The sequence below is a fragment of the Sapajus apella genome, unplaced genomic scaffold (genome assembly GCF_009761245.1).
Source record: "Sapajus apella isolate SASKATOON/1434 unplaced genomic scaffold, GSC_monkey_1.0 scaffold254, whole genome shotgun sequence".
Lineage (NCBI taxonomy): Eukaryota > Metazoa > Chordata > Mammalia > Primates > Cebidae > Sapajus > Sapajus apella.
The window spans coordinates 157739-184574 of NW_022437194.1; the positions used below are offsets into that span (position 1 = coordinate 157739).

General features: G+C 43.0%; 1 protein-coding gene across 1 annotated transcript; it reads right to left on the reverse strand.

Moving 5' to 3' along the window:
• Positions 1-1384: 1384 nt before the first annotated feature.
• Positions 1385-7126, reverse strand: LOC116545284 (speedy protein E2B-like; the record flags this gene model as incomplete). The annotated part of the gene is given in 5 exon segments (XM_032271864.1): positions 1385-1812; positions 2541-2626; positions 3852-3910; positions 5357-5861; positions 6821-7126. Coding segments are annotated over 5 exon segments (1071 nt in total), but the record flags the coding sequence as incomplete, so codon positions are not given.
• Between the last annotated feature and the right edge of the window lie 19710 nt (positions 7127-26836).

The following is a 26836-nucleotide window of genomic DNA, read 5'->3' on the forward strand; positions in this document are numbered from 1 at the left end:
AGCTAATAAATATGTTCAAATAACCACAACCCCATTAAGGAAAAAAGTCACTTGATAGCAAATAAGCAATCCAGAGCAATATGATCATACTCTGTAAAGGTGAAAAAACTTCATCTTTATTACATGTCCCCAAGACATGCACTGCACTGTTCTCTTGAAAACACACAGTGCATGTCCTCCTTTAAAACACGCATCCTCTTTTTTTTTTTTTAAGGAAGGAATTAACTATTTATTAAAAGACACTGTGAGACAAATCTCTTAGCTCTTAAAGTCTGTTCTGCTACAATATGAGACTCTCAAATGTGAATTAGCTGACACACATTTGGTAAAACGTGAACTATGTCAGTGTAATGTCAAAATTACATTAATGTATTCATGTTTTTTTTTTTTTCACAGTGTTAGTTTTTGCATCAGGCTCAGCGTATGTGTAGGATGCGAGCATAGAGCATAGCTGACTGAGCAAGTGAGGAAGCAGTACAATTCTGAACCCAGTGTCCAGAGTCCTCACATCTCTCCTCAGGGCTTGTCACATACATCCTCTTTAAAGTAACATATAAACATGTCAATATGAGGTAAAAAATCACATCTGAATTCTCACATTTCAAAAACATACACTTAACATCAAATGAAAATTTATTTTTACAGGAATTTAGGGGAACTACCACGTAGCTATAAAGGTAATAGATATGTTAAGTATCATAGAAAAAAAGTGTCATTCCTTCAGCACCACATGTAATAATATATACAAAGATTTAAAGATAAAAGACTTAGGATAAAAAGAATCCTCTCTTAAAAAAGAAAACAAAATTATATTTATGTGTATATAACAGCTATAATACCCAACATGCAACTTTATAGGAACAATATCTTTTCAAAATACCAGGATTTCCAAATGATTTAAAATAAATATAGTAAGAATTCTATGCCCACCTTTTCAAAATAAACCAATAAAATGTATAGTATATATTAGACCTATTAATATAGACCTAAGATATGTTAAAAATCACAACTAGATTCTCACAATTCAGTAACAAACATGAAACAGCAAATAAAAATTTCTAGTACAAGAATTTATGAGAACTACCTAACAGATATAAATATACTAGATTATTATCTAAGCATCATAGATAAGAGTGTTTACTTAAGGAGCACATCTAATAATAGATAATAAAAGATTTAGGATAAACAAAATTATTTATTAAAAATGGAAAGAAAATTATACTTATGTATATGTAACAGCTATAACTCTCATCAAAAAACTCTACAGGAACAGCATGTCTTCAAAAGTATAACACTTTCCAAACTATCTGAAATAAATGTACTCATAATTCAATGGCCAACATTTTCCAAACAAACCAACAAAATGCATAGTACGCATGAAGCTATCTGTTACAATCCTGTGGCACTCATATTTTACAAATAATTCTGTGCCAATCTGAGCACCTGCACTGTGCCTTCAAATGCTCCCGGACTATGGCAACCAAGTCCATAGGAAGCAGGACCTCCAAGTTCCACCCCAGAGAGGTTGAATACAGCAATCTAAAAAGGGAGGTAGTGCCGCAGGAAGGGGTGGAACAAGAAACACCGCTGGTTTCTCACTGTCCTACATGGACGCCCAGAAGTACCTCCCACCTACCACTCCTAGGAGGACAGCATGATCACTCTATTCAGCTCCTTCTAGAACAGTCCAGGTTCTTCTAGGTTCTTCCAGATGATCTGCACAAATGGTTCCTCTCTTCCTTCCCAGTGTCTTCCATTAGCATTGGAATAAGCTTCCTGCTGAAAATCTGCATCTCCCCTGGGCCCAGTGTTCTGGAAGTGAGAGCGAGGATGTCACACTTCAAGGAGGCAGTTTTCTAGACAGGTAGGTTATTCACTTCCCACATTAATACACCCAAGGCCAGCCCCAGTGATCTGCTTCATAGCCATGACTTTGGGTGGGTCTGCCCAGAGAGTAGAGCACCCTCAGAGAATGTGGCTTTGGACTTCATTGCACCTGGGGCCTTTTGTGTCACTTAAGATCTAAACTTGTAACCATGCTAGCTGTGTTTCTCATATGACAACATCACAAACCACCAGTCCAGAAGCCTGATCTGTAATCCCACTTCCTAATGGTTAAGTCTCATGCTGGGTCCTCAACGCGGTTAGCTGCACAAGACATAAACCAAGTCTTGCCTCAGCGTCCGGAGCAGCTGGGATTACAGGTGCACATCACTGTGCGTGGCTAATTTTTGTACTTTTGTAGTAGAGACAGGGTTTCGACATGTTGGCCAGGCTGGTCTCGATCTCCTGACCTCAGGCTGAGATCTGCCCACCTCAGCCTCCCAAAGTGCTGGAATTATAGGCGTGAGTCTGCACCTGGCCTGAGTTTGTTTTTAGATAAAACAGTCTAAAAACACCATGGCATAATGCTATCTTTTCAATACAGAGTAAGGAGGACAAATAGGTGAAATAATAAATGAAAGATTGGAATCCCACTCCCCCCCCGCGCTGTCCCAAGGTGTTGGACATTGATGAATAGGAGGAAGCAAGCCACTCACAGGGCCAGGAAGAAATGAATATGTTGGTACTGCCAGGAGAAGAGGCTGGCACGGCTAACATATGCTATGACCATAGCTAGCAGGTACTGAAAGGAACACAGAGAGAGAGGTCACATCTTGGAAGAGGAAGATCCTGGAGATAGGGCAATGGGGGGCTGGGGAGGGGTTGTCTATCAGAGGGACCTCAGTGTTGGGGTGACTGTGCTTATTCGGAATCTGTGGGGTAGAGGGGTATTTGATGGTGGGATGCAAGTCTGAGGAGCCAGAGGAAGGGATGTGGGTGATGTGCCCAGGATGGTGAGCTCCAATGGGATCTTTGCAGGGAGCGTGTCTACATTGGCTGGCATCAGGAGGGTCTTTTCTGTGCCAGGCAGAGAACTTTCCCAAAGTGCTAGGAGTAGAGAGGCCAGGAGCTTCAGGGCTGCGGCCAGACTGCAGCCCAGGGCTCAGATCTCAAAGGACCTGTAGGAGAGGGAGGGGCCGCTCAGTCACTCTGCAAGAGACCAGCAGAGATCCAACGGAAATGCTGATAAATCATCAAAAGACCAGGAATAGCCAGGAGTATTGGCTCAAGCCTGTGACCCCAGTACTTTGACAGGCGGAGACAGGAGGATCAAGTGAGCCCAACAGTTCAAGAACAACCTGGGCAACACAGCAGGCCCCTCTTTCTACAAAAATTACAGAAATTAGTGGAGCAAGGTGACCTGTGCCTGTAGTCTCAGCTATTCAGGAGGCGGAGGCAGGAGGATTGCTTGAGCCCAGGAAATTAAAGGCTGCCGTGAGCTATGATCATGCCACTGCACTCTATTCTGGGGAGCAAAGCAAGATTCTGTCTCAAAAAAAAAATGGTGGGCACCAAAACTGAAGACCTTGGGAGGTGGCCGGGCACAGTGGCTCACATCTGTAATCCCAGCACTTTGGGAGGGTAAGGCGGGCAGATCACCTGAGGTCAGTTGTTCAAGACCAGCCTGGCCAGCAGAGGAAAACCCTCTCTCTACTAAAAACACAAAAATTAGCCAGGTGTGGCGGTGCACACCTGTAATCCCAGCTACTTTGGAGGCTGAGACAGAGAATCATTTCAACCCTGGAGGTGGAGGCTGCAGTGAGTCAATTTCATGACACTGCCCTCCAGCTTTCCAGCCTGGGCAACAGAGCAAGACTCTATCTCAGGAAAAAAAAAACACTGTGGAGGTGGAGCATCAGGTGGGTGATGGTGAAGGGAGAGAGAGGGGAACTGTGGGTGTGGAGGCTGCGCCCTCTCCCTGGCTATGTGTTGGAACAGAAACACAGTTACCTGGAGAACAACCTTACCTTGTCCGACACCCTCAGATCTTTGTCCCAGGCCAGGAATCTTTTAACGACAGGATCCTCTGTGATTAGAGAGCATGCTAGTGTGAGAAGCAGAACAGTTTCCCTGGGAGCAACAGGACAGCGAGGAGAAGTGCGCCTCCCTGGGGAAAGCCTCAGGATGGTGGCTTGGGTGAGGTGGATGGGACAGGAAAGAATGACTTTCACTGGGCAAGGGAGAGCTCCTGCTCTGAGGCTACCCTGAGAAGTGGCTGAAGGAGGCCCTGGGTGTGGGAATCTATGGGATGGAGAGCTGGGAAGAAGCCAGGATGCCCTCCCTGCAGACACACAGGGACAACTGCAGAGTCATAAAGTAATTCCAGTCATTTCCTCATGAGACGGTCACATCAGGGTGTGACCATGGCTTTGGTATCTCCCTCTAGGGATGGAGACAGTTAAGTTTAGAAAAGTCAGCAGAGGCAGGCCACATTGACTTACGACAGTAATCCCAGCACTTTGGGAGGCCGAGATGGGTAAATTACAAGGTCAGGAGTTTGGGACTAGCCTGGCCAACATGGTGAAACCCCATCTCTACTAAAGATACAAAAAATTAGCAGGGTGTGGTGGTATGTGGCTTCAATCCCAGCTATTCGGGAGGCTGGGGCAGGAGAATCGCTTGAACTCAGGAGGTGGAGGAGGCTGCAGTGAGCCGAGATTGTGCCATTGCACTCCAGCCTGGACAACAGGAAAAAACTTTGTCTCAAAAAAAAAAAAACAAAGTCAGCAAGAAACAGTAAGTTTCAGAGGGCACAGCTGAAACCTCTTTCTTTGATTTTGTTTTTATTTCAATTGATTGATTGATTGGAGATGGAGTCTCACTCTGTTGCCCAGGCTGGAATGCAATGGCATGATCTCAGCTCACCTGCAACCTCCACCTCCCAAGTTCAAGCAATTCTCCTGTCTCAGCCTCCTGAGTAGTGGGGATTACAGGCATGCACAGCCACTCCCAGTATTTTTTGCATTTTTAGTAGAGACAGGGTTTCACCATGTTGGTCAGGCTGGTCTCAAACTTCTGACCTCAGGTGATTCACCCACCTCGGCCTCCCAAAGTGCTCAGATTATAGGCATGATCTACTATGCCTGGCCTTGGTTTTTCTTCTGAGACAGGGTTTTGCTCTGTCATCCAGGCTGGAGTGCGGTGGTACAATCATAGCTCACTGCAGCCTCAAAGTCCTGAGTTCAAGCAATCCTCTTGCCTCAGCCTCCTAAAGTGCTGGGATCTCGGGCATAAGCCACGGCGCCTGGCCTGAAACCAAGCTTTCTTATCCCGATCAGACCTTCATCAAATCTAGCTGAATCCTCTATGGCCTCCTAAGCATCCCTCAGGAGTGATCACTTCTGAGTCCTCCTGCATGGAGAGCTCACCCACTAGGGGGGCACATTCTTCTCATGGGAAAAGTATGGTTATGGGAACTTTCCTCTTTTTGAAAAGAACAGGATTGGAGGTGCTCTCTGGGGTGTCCTCCTACCAAGCAGCCTGTTGAAGACCTCGTGGTGCTCAGGGAGCATGGGCGACACTAGCCGTCGCTTCAGCTTCACCTTGAGACCACACAGGGTCTCCACCACGCAGGTCTCCTCAGCATCAGGGACGAGCACCTTCTCTGGCTCCTCCTCTGATTCGTCCGACCAGTCCCTCTTCCATTTCCAGTACAGAAACCTAAGTGGGGGGTTGCGATCTACCCAAGGGGTTGAGTAAAAAAGAACAGGCCACCGTGTAATGCTTCTGCAACTGATCACCTTAAACCCTGAAACCAAACCCCAAACCACTCTCCATCCTCCCCAGCCCCGCAGACTGTTGGCTTCTGCAAGCCATCTTTCCGTCTTTCTCCTTTGTAAACCGCCATGTGCCTCTCCTTCTCCTCCCCATTCTTCCATCTCTCTGTCCACAGAATGCATCATTTCCTTTTCTGGTCCCGGCTTTCTGAGTCTCATTTTTTTTTTTTTCACTTTGTTGCCCAGGCTGGAGTGTAGTGGTGCAATCTCCTATCACTGCAACCTCCACCTCCCAAGTTCTAGTGATTCTCCTGCCTCAACCTCCCAAGTAGCTGGGATTACAGGTGCCCACCATAACACCCAGCTCATTGTTGTACTTTAGAGACAAGGTTTCACCACGTTGGCCAGGCTGGTCTCATACTCCTAGCCCTCAGGTGACCCTCATGCCTTGGCCTCCCAAAGACCTGGGGTTGGAGGTGTGAGCCACTGCACCTGGCCTGAGTCCCTCCTTGCTTCCCCCACACACTCCCTCAGTGCTCCTTCCTGATGACTGGGTTGGTCTCATTTCTTTTTCTGGTCCCTGGCTCTCTGCATTCCCCCTTTTTATCTTTTTTAAGACAGAATCTTGCTTTGTTGCCTAGGCTGGAATGTAGTGGTATGGTCTCGTATCACTGCATCCCAACCTCCATCTCCCGGGTTCTAGTGATTCTTCTGCCTCAGCCTCCCATGTCGTAGGATTATAGGTGCCTGCCATAATGCCCAGCTCATTCTTGTATTTTTAGTAGAGATGGGGTTTCACCGTGTTGGCCAGGCTGGTCTCAAACTCCTGGCCTCACGTGATCTGCCTCGGCCTCCCAAAGTGTTGGGATTATAAGTGTGAGCCACTGCGCCTGGCCGAGTCCCTCCTTTCTTCTCATATACCCTCCTCAAGTGCTCCTTCCTGACTTCTGGGCCCTTGCTTTATCTTTTTTTTTTTTTTTTTTTTTTTTTTTTGAGAGAGGGTCTCACTGTCTCACCCAGACTGCAGTGCAGTGGCAGGATCTCGGCTCACTGCAACCTTCGCCTCTCAGGCTTAAGCAATTTTCCTGCCTCAGTATCCCAAGTAGCTGGGGTTATAGGCACATACCACTACCACCCAGCTAATTTTTGTTTTTTTAGTAGAGATGGGGTTTCACCATGTTGGGCAGACTATCTCAAACTCCTGACCTCAGGTGATCCGACCACCTCAGCCTCCCAGTGCTGGGATTACAGGCATGAGCCACCCACCCCCTACCCCTGTTGTTAGTCAATCCTCTCTCATCTCTTCTTCCTCTAGTCCCCTCACCTGACAGTCCCAGAACTTCATCATCCACCACCTCCAGGAGGGAGTACCCCGAGGTGCTAGGCTGGGGGCTCTACTCCTCAACCTGGGGTTGCCATTGATGGCTGGCCACGATCTCCCCCAAACTCTGTTCCCTCCCAGGGAAGCTAGTTCCTGTTGTGGCCAAAGCCTTCTTCCACTCTCCACTAGGACCCAGAAGAATGTGTTATCTATTCTCAAGGCTGGGAAGAAGTCAGGATTGGAGAACAGCTCTGAGAAGATACTGTTGTCCACCTGAGTTTCAAAGTGCCCACAGAGTTCAGTCCCTCCAATCAGGAAGGCTGGACTCTCTGATGTCATCGGTCATTCCAACCTGGCAACCAGTTTGAAGAAAAACACATGTAACTGCCAGCCTGAGCTCCTGTCCTGGAGACCCGAAGTGAATCTCCTGCCACCGTCCCAACCTCAGACCATTGTCCTAAAGCATCTTCAGGGACTCCGCAACCCTTGTTTCCTGTCCCAGCAGAGGCTGTATCCTCTCAAATCAAAGGCTGAATCATGCTGGGGTCTCATCTGGACATGCGCATTTCAGAGTCCTGTCTGGTGGGAGAGGGAGCAGGGTGGCAAAGAAAAGTAGGGAAAGCAGAAACGATGAAACCTTACAAGAGTGAGACTAACATGTACAAGAGATCCCAGGTACACTGACTTGATGAAAAAGTTACATCAAAGCACTCCATTTGGCAAAGCTTTTCTGCTGAATGTTTCCTGACATTCACTGTCCGAGATTCTGTACTAGGGGTACATGCATCCTCTGCCCTAAGGCATTTTGAGTCCAAGAGACATTCTGAGGACTGAAAATCAAAGGAAACTGTCCATGAGCTCACACATATTTCCAATGGTGTCCCCAATTTCAGGGAGTCCATGGATTACCTAAAACTAGTCCCTCCAGTTGAGCTATGAAACTCTAGTCTATATATCAAGTTTTGTATCATATATATTTCCTTCAACTCAGAAATTTCTCTACCATTTATGGATTCTATGAATAAAATATCATATGTACAAAAAGACTAAGTCAAAAAAATCTCGGCTGTGCACAGTGGTTTGTGCTTGTAATTCCAGCACTTTGGTTGGCCAAGGGAGGAAGATTGCTTGCCAGGAGTTCAAAACCAGTGTGGGCAACAGAGCAAGACCCCATCTATATTTAAAAAAATAAAAAATAAACAAATTAGCCAGGTGTGGTGGCTGGCACCTGTGTTCCAACTACTTCGGAGACTGAGGCAGGAGGATTGCTTGAGCCCAGGAGTTAGAGGCTACAGTGAGCTATGATTGTGCCACAGCACTTTAGCCTGAGCAACAGAGCGAGACCCTGTGTCAAAAAAAATTTTTTAACAACAAATAAAAGTTTCATGGCATTCAGAGACCATCCTGGGAAACTGTAAGTTCTGGCTGTAGCGGCTCACACCTGTAATCCCATCACTTTGGGAGGCCAAAGCAGATGGATCACCTGAGGGCAGGAGTTCAAGACCAGCCTGGTCCACATGGTGAAACCCTGTCTCTACTAAAAGTACAAAAAATTAGCTGGGCATGGTGGCAGTTTCCTGTGATCCCAGCTACTTGGGAGGCTGAGACAAGAGAATTGCTTCAACCCAGGAGGCAGAGGTTGCAGTGAGCCAAGATAGTGCCGCTGCACTCCAGCCTAATCAACAGAGTGGGACTCCAACTCAAAACAAAACAAAACAAAACAAAAAAGAGCTATGTGTCTCTCACCCAATTTGCCTGCTAGGAAATTCCTTGTGGGCACCGAGAACTTACTGAACTCTAAGTCATCCTTCTGCTCATCTGAGACAAGTGTATATCTGATTGCTTCCTCTGCTGGAAAAATGCAGAGTCCCTGAGCTAGGCAAAGGCCTAAGTGATGGATAGCCAGCAGCAATGGCTCAGTCCTGACGTCCCAGCATTTTGGGAGGCCAAGGCGGGTGGATCACCGAGGTCATGACTTCAAGACTGGCCTGACCCACATGGTAAAACCTCATCTCAAATTTGAGAAGTTGAGGCTCCAAGAGGTAAAATTACAAGTTTGAGATTTTTTTTTATATTTCTTTGGATGGAGTCTCACTCTGATGTCCAAGCTGGAGTACAGTGGCGTGATCTTGGCTCACTGCAACCTCTGCCTCCTGGGTTCAGGGAATTCTCCTGCCTCAGTCTCCTGAGTAGCTGGGATCTACAGGTGCATACGACCATGCCTGGCTAACTTTTTTTGTATTTTTAGTAGAGACGAGGTTTCACCATGTTGGTTAGCATGGTCTTGAACTCCTGACCTTGTGATCTGCTCACCTCAGTCTCCCAAAGTGTTGGAATAACAGGCGTGAGCCACCAAGCCCAGCTGGGACTTCTTATTAATGTTTTTGAAGAGATAAACTTAATTATTTTAACAGATATAATAATTGTGTATGTTTGTGGGGCTTAGTGTGACATTTTGATCTACGTATATATTGTGGAATGATTATATGAGGGTAATTAACATATCCACCATCTCACAAATGTACCATTTTTCTGTCGTGAGAACATTTAAAGTCTACTTTTTGCCAGTCACAGTGGCTTAAGCCTGTAATGACAATAGTTTAGGAGGCTGATGCTGGCGAATCACCTGAGGCTGAGTTCAAGACCAGCTGGGCCAACATAATGAAACCCCACTTCTAAAAATACAAAAATCAGCTGGGCAAGGTGGCGCACACCTATAATCCTAGCTACTCAGGAGGCTGAGGCAGGAAAATCACTTGAACCATGGAGGCAGAGGTTGCAGTGAGCCGAGATTGTGCCATTGCATTGCAGCCTCAGCAACAGAGGGCAACTCTGTCTCAAAAAAATACAAAATATAAAATAAAATAAAATGTACCTTTTTTTTTTTTGAGATTGAGTGTGGCTTTCTCGCCCAGGCTGGAATGCAATGGCAGAGTCTCAGCTCACTGCAACCTCTGCTTCCCAGGTTCAACTGATTCACCTGCCTCAGCCTCCCGAGTAGCTGGGAATACAGGCATGTGCCACCACGCCCAACTAATCTTTTGTATTTTTAGTAGAGATGGGGTTTCACCATGTTAGCCACAATGGTCTTGATCTCCTGACCTGGTGATCCACCAGCCTCGGCCTCCCAAAGTGCTAAGATTACAGCGTAAGCCACTAAGCCACTGTGCCTGGCCCCAAATGTACTTCTTTAGACAGTCTTGCTTTGTTGCCCAGGTTGGAGTGCAGTGGCACAATCACAGCTCACAGCAGCCTCAACTCCCAGGCTCAAGAGAGCCTCCCGAGTAGATGGGACTACAGGCAACCACCACCATACCTGGCTATTTTTTTTTTTTAATTGAGAAGGATTCTCACTCTGTCATCCAAGCTGGGGTGCAATGGTGAGACCTCTGCTCACTGCAGCCTTCACCTCCTGGGTTCAGGTGATTCTTCTGCCTCAGCCTCCTGAGTAGCTGGGATTACAGGAACGCACCACTATGCTCAGCTAATTTTTTTTTTTTTTTTTTGTATTTTTAGTAGAGATGGGTTTCACCAAGCTGGCCAGGCTGGTCTCAAACTCCTGACTTCGTGATCCACCCACCTTGGACTCCCAAAGTCCTGGGATTACAGGCGTGAGACACCATACCCAGCCACTTTTGTAATTTTACAGAGACAGGGGTTTTGCCATGTTGGCCAGGCCAGTCTCAAACTCCTAGCCTCAAGTGATCTGCCCTCCTCAGCCTCTCAAACAGTTGAGATTACAGGTGTGAGGCACTGGGCCCAACCAAAATCTACTTTTTAAGTAATTTTGAAATATACATTATTAGTAACTATGGTTCCTAATGAATAATACTCTTGCTAGGCAATAGATCTCAAAAACCCGCTCCTCCCATCTAACTCTAACATTGTACCTTTTGGTCAACACAAGACGTATTTTATTGCGTTTAAAAAATATTATGAAGAAGTCTCGAATCATTTGGCATCTATCTTCTTATTTCTGTAGGTCTTATTCATAGACTTTTAGATCTTATTCATCAGCCTGCTGATCTGTTCCTTTTTCAAAGATGTAGATGCTATCCAACATTTTCTTTCCTTTTTTTTTTTTTTTGAGACGGAGCCTTGCTCTATTGCCCAGGCTGGAGAGCAGTGATACCATCTCAGCTCACTGCTATGTCCATTTCCCAGATTCAGGCAATTCTCCTGACTCAGCCTCCTGAGTAGCTAGGGAGTATAGGCACACACCACCACGCTAGATAATTTTTGTATTTTCAGTAGAGACGAGGTTTGACCATATTGGCCAGGCTTGACTCAAACTCCTGACCTCAGGTGCTCCTCCCACCTTGGCCTCCCAAAGTGCTGGGATTACAGGCGAGAGCCATTGCACCCAACCAGCCATCCAACATTTTTCTGATATCCTTCTTTTTAGCACGATCATAGTTCACTGCAGCCTCCAATTCCTGGGCTCTAGCAATCCTCCCACCTCAGCCTCCCAAGCAACTGGGACTACAGGTAAGCACCACCATGCCCGGCCAATGTTTGTAGTTTTTTGTAGAGACGGGGGTCTTGCTTTGTTGCCCAGCCTGGTCTGGAACTCCTGGCCCCAAGGGATCCTCCCACCTGGGCCTCCCAAAGTGCTGGGATTACAGGCATGAGCCACCATGTCTGGCCAGCTTCACGATTTTACCTGTAGCTTCTGCTTTCCTGAATTTATCCCTGCCTTTGAAAACCAGCACCTCACAATGCCCAGCTAATTCTGTATTTTCAGTAGAGGCAGAGTTTCTCCATGTTGGTCAGGCTGGTGTCAAACTCGTGACTCAGGTGATCTGCCCCCTTTTGCCTCCCAAAGTGCTGAGATTACAGGCATGAGCCACCGTGTCCAGCCAAAAATGGGTTTTGAAGTTGTATTTGTGAAGCAGTGTTGTTGTATGGGGTGAAACCTCAAGTTCATTGTCCCAAGGCCACAGAAAACTAAATACAGACACTCCAGAGTGAAATTAAGAGCAGAAGTGTAATGGGCAAAAGAAAGAGAAGAGCTCTCTGTGCAGTCAGGAGTCCGGGAGAAAATGGGTTGCCACGTCTGCAGTGAATGAAGGTTTTTTGTTTTAATTTTAGACAGTCTTGCTCTGTCTCCCAGGATGAAGTGCAGTGGTGCTATCTTGGCTCACTGCAACTTCTGCCTCCCTCGTTCAAACGATTCTCCTGCCTCAGCCTCTCAAGTAGCTGGGATTATAGGCACCTGCCATCATCCCCAGCTTATTTTTGTATTTTGAGTTGAGATGGGTTTCACCATGATGGCCGGACGGATCTTGAACTTCTGACCTCAAGTGGCCTCAGTCTTTCAAAGTGCTGGATTTACAGGTTTTATAGAGGAGCTTGAGGAGGTGGTATCTGATTCACATAGGGCACAAAACACTGCTTGGACCCCAAATTCACAAGCATTCCTATACACCAATAACAGACTTAAAAGAGAGCCAAATCAAGAAAGAACTGCCATTCACAATTGCTACAAAGAGAATAAAATACCTAGGAATACAACTAACAAGGAACATAAAGGACCTCTTCAAGGAGAACTACAAGCCATTGCTCAACGAAATAAGAGAGGACACAAACAGATGGAGAAACATTCTATGTTCATGGTTAAGAAGAATCAATATCATGAAAATGGCCATACTGCCCAAAGTAATTTACAGATTCAACGCTATCCCCATCAAGCTACCAATGACCTTCTTCACAGAAGTGGAAAAAAACCCCTTAAACTTCATATGGAACCAAAAGAGAGCCCACATAGCCAAGTCAATTCTAAGCAAAAAGAACAAAGCGGGAGGCATCACACTACCGAACTTTAAACTATACTACAAGGCTACAGTAATCAAAACAGCATGGTACTGGTACCAAAACAGAGATATATACCAATGGAACAGAACAGAGGCCTCGGAGGCAACACAACATATCTACAACCATCTGATCTTTGACAAACCTGACAAAAACAAGCAATGGGGAAAGGATTCCCTGTTTAATAAATGGTGTTGGGAAAACTGGCTAACCATGTGCAGAAAGCAGAAACTGGACCCCTTCCTGACACCTTACACTAAAATTAACTCCAGATGGATTAAAGTCTTAAACATAAGACCTAACACCATAAAAATCCTAGAAGAAAACCTATGCAAAACCATTCAGGACATAGGCGTAGGCAAGGACTTCATGACCAAAACAGCAAAAACATTGGCAACAAAAGCCAAAATAGACAAATGGGACCTAATCCAACTCCACAGCTTCTGCATGGCAAAAGAAACAGTCATTAGAGTGAATCAGCAACCAACAGAATAGGAAAACATTTTTGCAGTCTACCCATCTGACAAAGGGCTGATATCCAGAATCTACAAAGAACTAAAACAGATTTACAAGAAAAAAACAAACAAGCCCATTCAAAAGTGGGCAAAGGATATGAGCAGACACTTTACAAAAGAAGACATACATGAGGTCAACAAACATATGAAAAAATGCGCATCATCACTGGTCATTAGAGAAATGCAAATCAAAACTACATTGAGATACCATCTCATGCCAGTTAGAATGGTGATCATTAAAAAATCTGGAGACAACAGATGCTGGAGAGGATGTGGAGAAATAAGAACACTTTTACACTGTTGGTGGGAGTGTAAATTAGTTCAACCGTTGTGGAAGACAGTGTGGCGATTCCTCAAGGACCTAGAAATAGAAATTCCATTTGACCCAGCAATCCCATTACTGGGTATATATCCAAAGGATTATAAATTGTTCTACTATAAGGACACACGCACATACATGTTCATTGCGGCACTGTTTACAATAGCAAAGAGCTGGAACCAACCCAAATGCCCATCGATGATAGACTGGACAGGGAAAATGTGACACATAAACACCATGGAATATTACGCAGCCATCAAAAACGACGAGCTAGTATCCTTTCTAGGGACGTGGATGAACCTGGAAGTATCCTTTGTAGGGACGTGGATGAACCTGGAAACCATCATTCTCAGAAAACTGACACGAGAACAGAAAATCAAACACCACATGTTCTCACTCATATGTGGGTGTTGAACAATGACAACACATGGACACGGGGAGGGGAGCATCACACACTGGGGTCTGTAGCGGGAAAATAGGGGAGGGACAGCGAGGGGTAGGGAGTTGGGGAGAGATAGCATGGGGAGAAATGCCAGATATAGGTGATTGGGAGGAAGGCAGCACATCACACTGCCATTTGTGTACCTATGCAACAATCTTGCATGTTCTTCACATGTACCCCAAAACCTACAATGCAATAAAAAAAAAAAAAAAAAAGAATTGTAGTTACCAGGAACTAAAGTGGGGGAATAGAGAGATGTTGGTCAGACTGTACAAAATTTCAGTTATAAAATGAATACATTCCAAAGATCTGATGCACATCATGTTGTGACTATAGTTGACAATACTGTATGTTTTATTTGAATGTTCATATGAAAGTAGATCTTAAGCATTCTCACCAAAACTTTTTAGAAAGTAACTATGCGTGGGGATTGTTGTTAATGAACTTTATTATGGTATTCACTTCATACTGTGTATGTATATCTAATCATCACATTGTACACATTAAGTATATACAATTTTAGGTGTCAGTTATATCACAATAATGCTGATTTTTAAAAAAATGCCTTGCCTGCAGAATGTCACTATATGCATTAAGATTTTCTTTTGTACTGTTTAAGAGTACAGAAACAGAAATGTGGCTTTAAAAACTTAAAGAGATTTGATAAAATAACTTACTGTGTTTAGTTTATTAAATTTTATAAACTGCATTAAAAAAAAAAAAAGAACTGTAATGTAGACTCTCAAGCCACGGTGGAAAGGACCCAAGACCATGATCCTGACCACTCCCACAGCCATAAAGGTAGAGGGAATTCCAGCCTGGATCCATCACAGCTGTGTAAAGCCTGCAGCAGCTGAAACGTGGGAAGCTAGACCAGATCCAGACAACCACTGCAGAATCACCTTAAGAAGGACAACAAGCCTTGTTCCAGCCACATCCTGGAAGCTGACTGGTCCACACATAGCCGAAGCATGAGGAAACTCATCATGGGACTTATTCCTCTTAATATTTGGACTTATGCAGCAGGGACATTAACTGATTTTGGAGAATGCTCTTGGGGTATACACTAGGTTACTGAGGTAGGATGCAAAGTTACTGCTATTCTTTTGCTCGACAGTTATTAAGAATGTAAAGGGACACAGAAGGGAACCTGGCTATATAATGGTACTCAGTATAAAGTGTGTAATAATTACTCATTTGCCTGTTACTTTATGGAGAAGAGAACTGTCTCAGCAATGGGGCATGAAAATTTCTTCTTTTTTTTTTTTTGAGATGGAGTTTCGCTTTTGTTACCCAGGCTGGAGTGCAATGGCGCGATCTCGGCTCACCGCAACCTCCGCCTCCTGGGTTCAGGCAATTCTCCTGCCTCAGCCTCCTGAGTAGCTGGGATTACAGGCACGCGACACCAGGGCATGAAAATTTCTATCCTGCTAGCCCAATATAGCAGTTCTAGTCAGCAGATAATATAAAATAGGAGATATATTCCTGGAAAAGGACTGGGAAAATATGAGAATGGCATAACAGAAGCTTTAAACATTTAGGAATGAACAAGGCAGGCATGCCTAGATTATCATTTTTAGGAACAGCCATTATTGAGTCTTCAGCTCCCATTTCACTAAAGTGGTTAACAACCAAACTGGTTTAGGCAGAACAGTGGCCACTGAAACAAGATAAGCTGGAGGCCTTAAAGGAACTTCTTCAGAAGCAACTGTGAAAGGGACATATAGAGCCTACCTTTTTTCCCTGAAATTCACCTGTGTTTGTCATTAAAAAAAAAAAAATCAGTCTGGGCACAGTTGCTGACGGGCACAGTTGCTGACGCCCGTAATCTCAGCACTTTGGGAGGCCGAGGTGGGCAGATCACAAGGTTAGGAGATCAAGACCATCCTGGCTAACATGGTGAAACCCCGTCTCCACTGAAGATACAAAAACTTAGTTGGGCGTGGTGGTGTGTGCCTATAGTCCCAGCTACTTGGGAGGCTGAGGCTGGAGAATCACTTGAAACAGGGAGTCAGAGGTTGTAGTGAGCCGAGATTGCACCATTGTACTCCAGCCTGGGTGACAGAGTGAGACTACGTTTCAAAAAAAAAAAAGAAAGAAAGAAAAAGAAAAGAAACTAGGAAAATGGAGGATATTAACAGACTTGAGACAGTAAATGCAGTAATTCAGCCTATGGGGGCTTTACAGCCTGGACTCCCTTCTCCTACTATGATTACAAGAACCTGGCCTCTCACAGTAGTTGATCTTAAAGATTGCCTTTTTATTATTCCTTTGGCCACCCAGAGTTATGACAAATATGCTTTTACTGTCACAGCAATTAATAACATAGAACCAGCTGAGTGATATCATTGGAAGATATTCCCACAGGGCATGTTAAACAGCCCTACAATTTGTCAGACCTTTGTTGTAAAAGAAATCCAACCAGTCAGGGACCATTTTAAAAACTGCTATATCATACATTATATACACATTTTGTGTGCCACAGAAACATAAGAAGAGCTGTCACAAAAAAAAAAAAAGCGGTTACAATGTTTAAATTATTACTGCATTCAATGAGGGAGGTGGGCTTAATCATCGTCCCAGATAAAATCCAAACTACTACTCAAATTCAGTATCTAGGAATGAGAGTAGACAACAGCAGTATTAGGCCACAAAAGGTCCAAATACTCAGAGATAATTTAAAAACCTTAAATGACTTTCAAAAATTATTAGGAACTATTAATTGAATTAGACTCACTTTGGAGATACCTACTTATGTCATGTCTCATCTGTTCTCTACCCTAAGAGATAATCCAAATTTGAACAGTGACTGTTCTTTATCTAGGGAGACATTGGAGAAAATTAATTTGGTTGAATAAGAAATTCAACAAGCTCAAGTTCAATGTGTGAATCCTCAACAATCTTTACAGTTTTTAATTTTTCCCACTAAACATTCTCCTACTGGAGTAATTGTTCAAAACAAAGATCTGGTAGAATGGCTGTTTTTGCCTCAAAACACACACAAAAAATGACCATTTATCTAGACCAAATTGCTATACTTATTGGACAGGCAAGGCTTAGAACAACAAAATTACATGGGTATGATCCTAACAAAATTGTTGTACCTATGGACAAAAATCAAATTCATCAGGCCTACGTTAATTCTCAAAATTAGCAAATTAATTTAGCAGACTTTACTGGAATACTTGACAATCATTATCCAAAAAATAAATTATTTCAGTTTCTAAAATGGACTACTTGGATCTTGCCTTCTATTAATCGAACAGCTTGAATTGAAGGAGCTGTAACAGCCTTTACGGATAGCTTGAGCAATGGAAAAGCTGCTTTTGTAGGGCCACGACAAAAAGTATGGCAAACAGGCTATTTTTCAGCTCAGAGAGCAGAATTAGAGGCAGTTACTGAGGCTTTAAAAGAATTTACAGCCGGGTGCGGTGGCTCAAGCCTATAATCCCAGCACTTTGGGAGGCCGAGGCGGGTGGATCACGAGGTCAAGAGATCGAGACCATCCTGGTCAACACGGTGAAACCCCGTCTCTACTAAAAATACAAAAACATTAGCTGGGCATGGTGGCGCGTGCCTGTAATCCCAGCTACTCAGGAGGTTGAGGCAGGAGAATTGCCAGAACCCAGGAGGCGGAGGTTGCGGTGAGCCGAGATCGCGCCATTGCACTCCAGCCTGGGTAGCAAGAGTGAAACTCCGTCTCAAAAAAAAAAAAAAAAAAAAAAAAAAGAATTTACAGAGCCATTAAATAAAGTTTCTGACTCTGCCTATGTGGTACAGGCTGCTCAAAGCATGGAATGTGCTTTAATAAATAACAGACAGCCAGCTAAATTTCTTATTTCATTCTTTACAGCAGGGCATACAACAAAGGCAATTCCCTTTTTACATTACTCATATCAGAGCACATACCATACTTCCAGGACCTTTAACTAAATCTAATCATCAAGCAAATGTCTTGATAACTGCAGCTTTTGCTGATGCACAAGCTTTCCATAATCTCACTCATCATAACCCTGCAGGCTTAAGACAAAGATACAACTCATTTTGGAAACAAGCCAAGCACATAATCCAGCACTGTCCAGCTTGTCAAGTTTTACAACTACCACACCAGGGGGCTGGAGTAAACTCTAGAGGCTCATCACCAAATGCCATTTGACAAAACATTATCTTTTGTGCATGTTTTAGTAGACACTTATGTGTGGGCCAGCTGCCAAACAGGAGAAGCAACAGCTCATGTAAAAACACACGTATTGTCCTGTATTGTGGTTATGCGCATTCCTGATTAAACAGACAGTGGACCAGGATACACAAGTCATGCTATGAAAAAGCTTTTCTTTGATGGAATATCACACATCTTACAGAAATTCATTGTAATTCACAAGGACAAGTAATAGTAGAAAGAGCTAATCTTACCCTTAAATGCCAGTTGCAAAAATTAAAGGTAGGACATCAGAAATATAAGACTTCACATATGCAACTGAACTTAGCTCTATTAGCTTTAAATATTTTGAATTTACAAAAGGAACAAAAAACTACAGCAGCTGAACCACATTTTACAGGACAGGAAATAAATAATAGAGCAGGACAATTAGTATAGTAGAAAGATTCTCAGACAAAGAATTGGGCAAAAGGGGAAATTATTACATGGGGAAGAGGTTTTGCTTGTGTCTCCCCAGGTAAAAACCAGTTACTGGTGTGGGTGCCAACTAAGCACCTAAAAATCTACAATAAGCCTGCCCAATCGAAAGAGGAAGCCATTTTTATTCTGGGAACAGGAGGTGGATCTCTCGACTCAAGTGATGGCAAGGATAACTCTGTCAGAAGACCAAAAGAGAACCCACAACACTCGCCAAGTCACCCCTCTGACCTGGGTTCAGATTAAGAAGCTTGCACAAATGGCTGAAGAAACCCTGAGACTGTTGCAGAGACCTATGACTACTAGTAATCTAATGGTAGCTATGATTGTGGTACTCTCCTCAGCGATGAGTCTCCCCTTATGAGTCTCCCCGCTGAGAAAGGTGAGCTTAATCATCGTCCCAGATAAAATCCAAACTACTACTCAAATTCAGTATCTAGGAATGAGAGTAGACAACAGCAGTATTAGGCCACAAAAGGTCCAAATACTCAGAAGCAGGCCCAAATTATACTTATTGGTCTTACGTTTCTTTTCCCCCTTTTGTCCAGTCTGTCGGTTGGACAGACCCACCTATGGAAATATATGCTAATGACAGTGCTTGGATGCCTGAACTTACAGATGATAGGGGGCCATTACATCCCGAAGAAGAAAGAATGAAAATGACCATGTCATTAGAATTTAAAGATCCTCCTATATGTCTTGGACCTGCTGAAGGTTGCCTGAAAACTGGACCTCAGGCATGGCTAAAAATTGTCACAAAACAAATCAATCCTTGGCCACATTACATGTGGTCATGGGACAAAGCATGAGGCATAATAGCTTGAACCTTAAAATAAACAATCTTTGTCCTGACAGGTCTGTATGCAAACAAAATATGGCATGAACATGCTGACCTTTGGGAATGGGAACAATGCATATCAAACCAAGCTAAAGTGTTACTAAACAATTTATATGGTACAATTATAGATTGGTCACCCAAGGAAATTTTTAAAACAAATTGTACTGGCAGGTCTAACTGCATTCCAAGTATAATAAGTTACTGGAAACAATGGAAAGTTAATTAAAGCCATCACTCTCAAACAGAAGTAAATGTCCCCTAATCTGGGCTAACGGAGGAATCGTATTCCTTCGTCCAAAGTTAATATTTCCCACTGTAAGTAATGAACATTCTGAACAATGAAAACTAAGTGTGGCCCAAGATCCTCTATATATATGGGAAGGAAAAATATAATAAAATACAGTATTAAAGGGTCTGGTGAGAAATACTCACTTTTGTGTCTAATAGAATAATTTGGATATAGAGTTGCGTTCAGCCACCTTTTATGTTGGCTGTGGAAGATGTAAACATTGATTATATAGCAAAATCTATCACCTTGCCAGAACTGTGGTTTATTTACTTGTATAAATTCCACTTAAAAAAAAATACTATATTGCTTATAAGAGCTAGAAAGGGAGTATGGATTCCCAGTGTCTTTAAATCAGCCTTAGGAAGCATCTCCATCTATCCATATTGTCATAGATGTTCTTAGAAAGCTTCTTAGCAGGTCAAAGAGATTTATAATCACTCTTATTTTTGCCATTATAGGATTAATTGCACTCACAACTACAGCTGCAGTAGCTGGATTGGCTCTACACTCTTCTGTTCAAACAGCTGAATTTGTTGATAATTGGCAGAAAAACTCCACAAAACTATAAAATTCTCAGACTAAAATTGATCATAAAATAGTAAATCAAATAAATGACCTTCATCAGATGATAATATGGAAGAAATATCAAATTATGAGTTTGGAATATAGAATTCAGATGCAATGTGATTGGAATATTTCTGACTTTTGTGTCACTCCTCATAGTTATAATGAGACTGAACATAAATGGGAAAAGATTAGATGCCATTTAGAAGAGAGAAAAATTTAACTCTGGACATTGCAAGGTTAAAAGAACAAGTTCTTGAAGCCTCCCAGGCACACCTAACAATAAAGCCTGGGGCTGACATTCTACAAAAAGCAGCAGATGGGCTGTCCTCTCTCAATCCCATGAGATGAATAAAAGCCATTGGAGGATCAGCTCTTAAAAAGTTTGTATTGATGTTGGGCGAGGTGGCTCACGCCTATAATCCCAGCACTTTGGGAGGCCGAGGCGGCTGGATCATGAGGTCAAAAGATAGAGACCATCCTGGTCAACAAGGCGAAACCCCGTCTCTACTAAAACAAAACAAAACAAAACAAAACAAAACAAAACAAAACAAAACAAAACAAAACAAAATTAGCTGGGCATGGTGGCGCACGCCTGTAGTCCCAGCTACTCGGGAGGCTGAGGCAGGAGAATTGCTTCAACCCAGGAGGCGGAGGTTGCGGTGAGCCGAGATCGCTCCATTGCAGTCCAGCCTGGATAACAAGAGCGAAACTCCGTCTCAAAAAAAAAAAAAAAAAGTTTGTATTGATCATTGTTTTCTTTGTCTTCACATAGTCTGCAGATGCAAGTGGCAAGCCTGTAGAGAGTTCAACCACAGAGAACAAGCAGTGATGGCTATGAAGATTTTGCAAAAGAAAAAAGGGTGACATGCTGGAAGGAAGGTCCTGGTATGACCTGCTTATCTGATGCAGAAAAAAAGAGCATATGGAACGCTGTTCTCCAGGCTCTGTGCTCAAGGGAGGAACGACTCTTGGAAGCACAAGAATTCAACCAGAATTGCTGGCTCCTCTCTAAGACCTCTCTAGCTGTTTAACGATTAAATCTAGAGAATAATTTATTCTACATGTTTCAAAGGAAATGCCAAACCAACCTAGCAATCTCCCCTCACACCCCTAATACATTAGTGCTTTGTGTTGTACACCAATAAATGGTGTGGGTCTCCAGAGCTCCGGGCCTTCGCACCTCCATACTCGCATTGGCCCCCTGGTCCCCACTTTATGCCCTCTTAACTTGTCTTTTCTCATTTCTTTGTCTCCACCATACCTTGCAACCCCCACGGTCTGCGTCAGGGCTGGTCACCGAAAGGGTCACTTGAGGTCAGGACTTCAAGATCAGCCTGGCCAACATGGCAAACCCTGTCTCTATTAAAAATACAAAAATTAGGCCAGGCGCGGTGGCTCACCCCTATAATCCCAGCACTTTGGGAGGCCAAGGAGGGTGGATCACCAGGTCAAGAGATCAAGACCATCCTGGTCAACAAGGTGAAACGCCGTCTCTACTAGAAATACAAAAATTAGCTGGGCATGGTGGCGCACGCCTCTAGTCCCCAGCTACTCGGGAGGCGGAGGCAGGAGAATTGCTTGAACCCAGGAGGCGGAGATTACGGTGAGCCGAGATCGGGCCATTGCACTCTAGCCTGGGTAACCAGAGCTAACCTCCGTCTCAAAAAAAAAAAACAAAAAAACCCACAAAAATTAGCCAGGCATGGTGGTAGGCACCTGTAATCCCAGCTACTGGGGAGGCTGAGGCATGAGAATCACTTGAGTCTGGGAGCCGGAGGTTGCACTGGGCCAAGACTGTGCCACTGCACTCCAGCCTGGGCAAAAAACAGCTCTCATCTGGAGAAAGATTACATTGAGAGAAAAAAAGTTAAAAGCATCTTAAGAAAAAACTCAGATTAGATATAAAATTGATCAATTCGGCCAGAAAATATATCTCTATAAAAAAATTGTTCTCTAACCACTCAAAATGAACAGCTACTATCAGCATTAAAAACATTAATGTGCCAGGCACTGTGGCTCATGCCTGTAATCCCAGCACTTTGGAAGGCCAGGGTGGGTGGATCATTGGAGGTCAGGAGTTCGAGACCAGCCTGGCCAACATAGTGAGACACCGTCTCTACGAAAAATAAAAAAAAATTAGCCAGGCGTGGTGGCAAGTGCCTGTAATCCCAGCTACTCAGGAAGATGAGACAGGAGAATCGCTTGAACCTGGGAGGCAGAAGTTGCAGTGAGTCAAGATTGCACCACTACACTCCAGCCTGGGTGACAGAGCGAGACTCCGTCTCAAAAAACAAACAAAAAGCATTAACATTATGAAGAAAGGGGGCATATTCTCATAAGAATTTTATAAGATGTTTCTTTCATGTCTGCTCCTCTCTTATCTCCTAGCCATTGAATGGGGATCTATATTGGAATGCATCTCACAATTTCCACTGACACTTTTTGTTTGTTAAGAAAATTTTTGTGGTTTTATTGTATCATGAAGCATTGAAACATCTGAACAAATCAATGTCTGGGTGGTGAGGCAGCTGCTTTCTTTTTCACACCTTTGGGTTACTAGAGAACTTGTCAGGAGATTCAAAAAACAAAGGCAACCTTTTGCACTACTTAAGTCTTTTAAATGCATGTGCATCCACCAGCACTTTTTGATGAGTAATTGAAATCTGACTGTTTATAGAGTAGAAATCATTAGAGCTTGCATCATAGCTAACTGAAGAGCTATTATTGTTTTTGCGTGACCACATGACCTATCTGTCCTGTAATAGCAGTATTCCAAGCCAGGTGAGGTGGCTCATGCCTGTAATCCCAGCACTTTTGGAGGCTAAGGTGAACAGATCACCAGAGGTCAGAAGTTTGAGACCAGCCTGGCCAACATGGTGAAACCTCGTCTCTACTAAAAATACAATACTTAGCCAGGCATGATGGTGGGCATCAGTAATCTCAGAGACTCTAGAGGCTGAGGCAGGAGAATTGCGTGAACCCAGGAGGTGGAGGTTGCAGTGAGCTAAAAGATCACACCACTGCCCTCCAGCCTGGACGACAGAGTGAGACTCCATCTTAAAAACAAAACAAAACAAAAAGCAGCATTTCAATTTAGTAAAATATAAGATACGAAAATTATGCTTATCTATAATTATCTTTATGTAGGATTTTGAAAAATTATAACTATAATACAGTTAAAACACTTTATGTTTCAAAAGTATGAGTAACAATATTTAAAAAACTAAGGGAATTATTCAAAGTAAATATGGTTGTCAAATATTCATACTATTGTAGAATATACTGTTTAATGTATATAAATGCAGGTTGTCTAAAAACAGTATGCATAACTATGCTAATTGTTCTAAAGTAATAAACAGAAAAAACATAAAACTACAGACTTCACCATTCAGTTTGTGATATTGTGCTGGCCTAGAGCCAGAACCGGAGCAAAACTATTTTATAAAATGCAAAACTGTTTTTAGATAAGTTGAAATGGCTGCCCCATTCTCCTTACAATAACTACTGTCCTTGGCCTCTGTAAATAGAACTGCTAGTTTGTTCTTCAAAACTATGTAAAGCTGCTTACCTTTTCTTATCAGTAACTGCCAGAATTGCTAGCCTTTGCTTACCGGCAATTGCCAGACTAAGCAGCCCAAGCTAGTTCCATCCTGGCTCCTGTGACTTGTAATAAGTAACTAAGGTCTGTGATTTCCACCTTAACCAGATAATGTGTAAACAAATGTTTATCTTGACTTCTGTAAACCACTTAAGTAACAAACGGAATGACAAAAGTCCCCTGGCCCTTGGAATGTCCGGAGACCCCCACCCTCATCTCTGCCCAGGAGGTAATTTACAGAATCCACTAGCCCTCGGAATGTCTGAAGCCTTTTCATCCCCATCCCCGCCCCTCACCCCCACTCCCAAGGTGGTTTTTCGGGTATAAAAAATCATGGCACACTCCTTTTGGCACCACAGGTTGGAGAGACATGAGTCCTCTGTGGTCGCCGGCATAATAAATGACCCTGCAATCTGGCATACTTTTGTCTTGTGGTAACTTTCTACGCTCCGGTCAAATACAACAAGTTTACACACTGAACTATTCTTGCTTGTGCATTGTAAGTACTTCAGCCTGGAAATAATTACCTTACATAATCATGTTTCTGTCAAAGGAACTTACTCTGTATCTTTTAGTCTTTATGATTCTGTATTGCTTTTACTCTACCTTAAACCTTTGCCAAAGCAAAAACAATGCAATAGAAGAAAAAATCTACATATAATCTAAATGCTTTAATAAAACCAAGATGAACAAAACGTCCTCCCCTATTTTCACATATGTGAATAAAGTCTCTTATTTTTAATTTATATTTTCTCCTAAAACAACCAGGTCACTGGACATGTTTGAACTCTTGGACATCTGAATTGTAAACCTGAAAGAATATTTACGGTAAAAAAGCAGAAGACAGAAAAGTATTATAGTAAATTGATGGGTGCACATAAATAAATCAAGTTGTTAGAAACCTATTAAGAGAATGAGATACTGACAACATAACAATGGGGGACTACAACACCCACAGGTTTTGATAAAAATGTAATTCAATACAAAAACACCAGGTGAATCATACAATTATATGGAAATTAAACAAGCTACACTTGAATTACTTTTGGGTAAATAATGAAATTAAGGCAGGAACCACAAAATTCTTTGAAACAACTGAAAACAAAGATACAACATACCAGAATTTTTGCAACACAGCTACAGCTGTGTTAGGAGAAAAAATTATAGCATTAAATGCTTACATCGAAAATTTAGAAAGATCTCAGTTTAGGTTATGAATGTGAAACCAGACTGGCCGATATGGTGAAACCTCGTCTCTACTGAAAATGCAAAACATTACCTGTGCATAGTGGCAGGCGCCTGTAATCCCAGCTACTCAGGAGGCTGAGAAGTATAATCGCTTGAACCCGGGAGGTGGAGGTTGCAGTAAGTTGAGATCACACTGGCTCAAAACAAACGAACAAACAAACAAACAAACAAACAAACAGTTTAACAAGCTGACATCATAAATAAAAGACTGAGAGAATGAAGAGCAAATCACCCCCTAAGCTAGCAGAAGACAAGAAATAACCAAAATCATTTCTGAACGGAAGGAGATTTTGACATGAAAAGCTATACAAATGATCAAGAATTGCAGGAGTAAAAATTTTTTAAAAATAAAATAATAACATTTCTCAACACTTGTCCCAGAAAAAATAAATAAATAAGTCATTAACAAGATTAATGAACAAAAAGAAAAAGATCCAAATAAACAAAATTAAAAATGACAAAAGAGACATAACCACTGACCCTGAAAAAGTATACTAAAGTCTACTATGAACACCTCTATGCACATATTTGAAAATTTAGAAGAAACGGACAAATTCTTAAACACATACATCCTCTCAAGACAGAACAAAAAGGAAATCAAAGCCCTTAATAGATCAATAACAAGCTTGAAAATTGAATTAGTAATAAGTAGCCTACCAACCAAAACAGCACAGGACCATACAGATTCACAGCTGAAATCTACTAGATGTACAAAGGAGAGCTGGTACCATTTCCACTAAAACTATCCCAAAAAATTAAAAAGAGTACTATTCTGATACCAAAACTTCACAGAGAAAACAAAAGAAGAAAACTTTAGACCAGTATTCTTTCTTTTTCATTTTTTTCTTTTTTTTCTTTTCATGGACCTGTGTCTAGAAATAGACAAATATTCTTGATGAACAGAGATGCAAAAATTCTCAACAAAATATTGACAAAGCAAATTGATCAGGACATCAAAAAGCTTAAAGACTCTGATCAAACAGCGTTTATTTCTGGGATGTAAAGTTAATTTGACATACATGAGGTGGGGCACTGTGGCTCACGCTTATCATCCCAGCACTTTGAGAGGCTAAGGCAGGCAGATCATCTGAGGTTAGGAGGTCAAGGACAACCTGGCCAACACGGCAAAACCCTGTCTCTACTAAAAATACCAAAATAGCCAGGCGCGGTGGCTCACGCCTGTAATCCTAGCACTTTGGGAGGCCGAGGCGGGTGGATCACGAGGTCAAGAGATCGAGACCATCCTGGTCAACATGGTGAAACCCTGTCTCTACTAAAATTACAAAAAATTAGCTGGGCATGGTGGCGCGTGCCTGTAATCCCAGCTACTCAGGAGGCTGAGGCAGGAGAATTGCCTGAACCCAGGAGGCGGAGGTTGCGGTGAGCCGAGATCACGCCATTGCATTCCAGCCTGGGTAACAAGAGCGAAACTCTGTCTCAAAAAAAAAAAAACCAAAACAAAAATTAGCCGTGCATGTTAGTGAACACCTATAATCCAGCTGCTTGAAAGGCTGAGGCAGGAGGTATCGCTTGAACCTGGGAGGCGGAGGTTGCAGTGAGCTGAGATGGCGCCACTGCACTCCAGCCCGGGCAACAGAGACTCTGTCTCAAAACAAAAACAAAACCAAAACCAAAAACAAAAACGCACATGA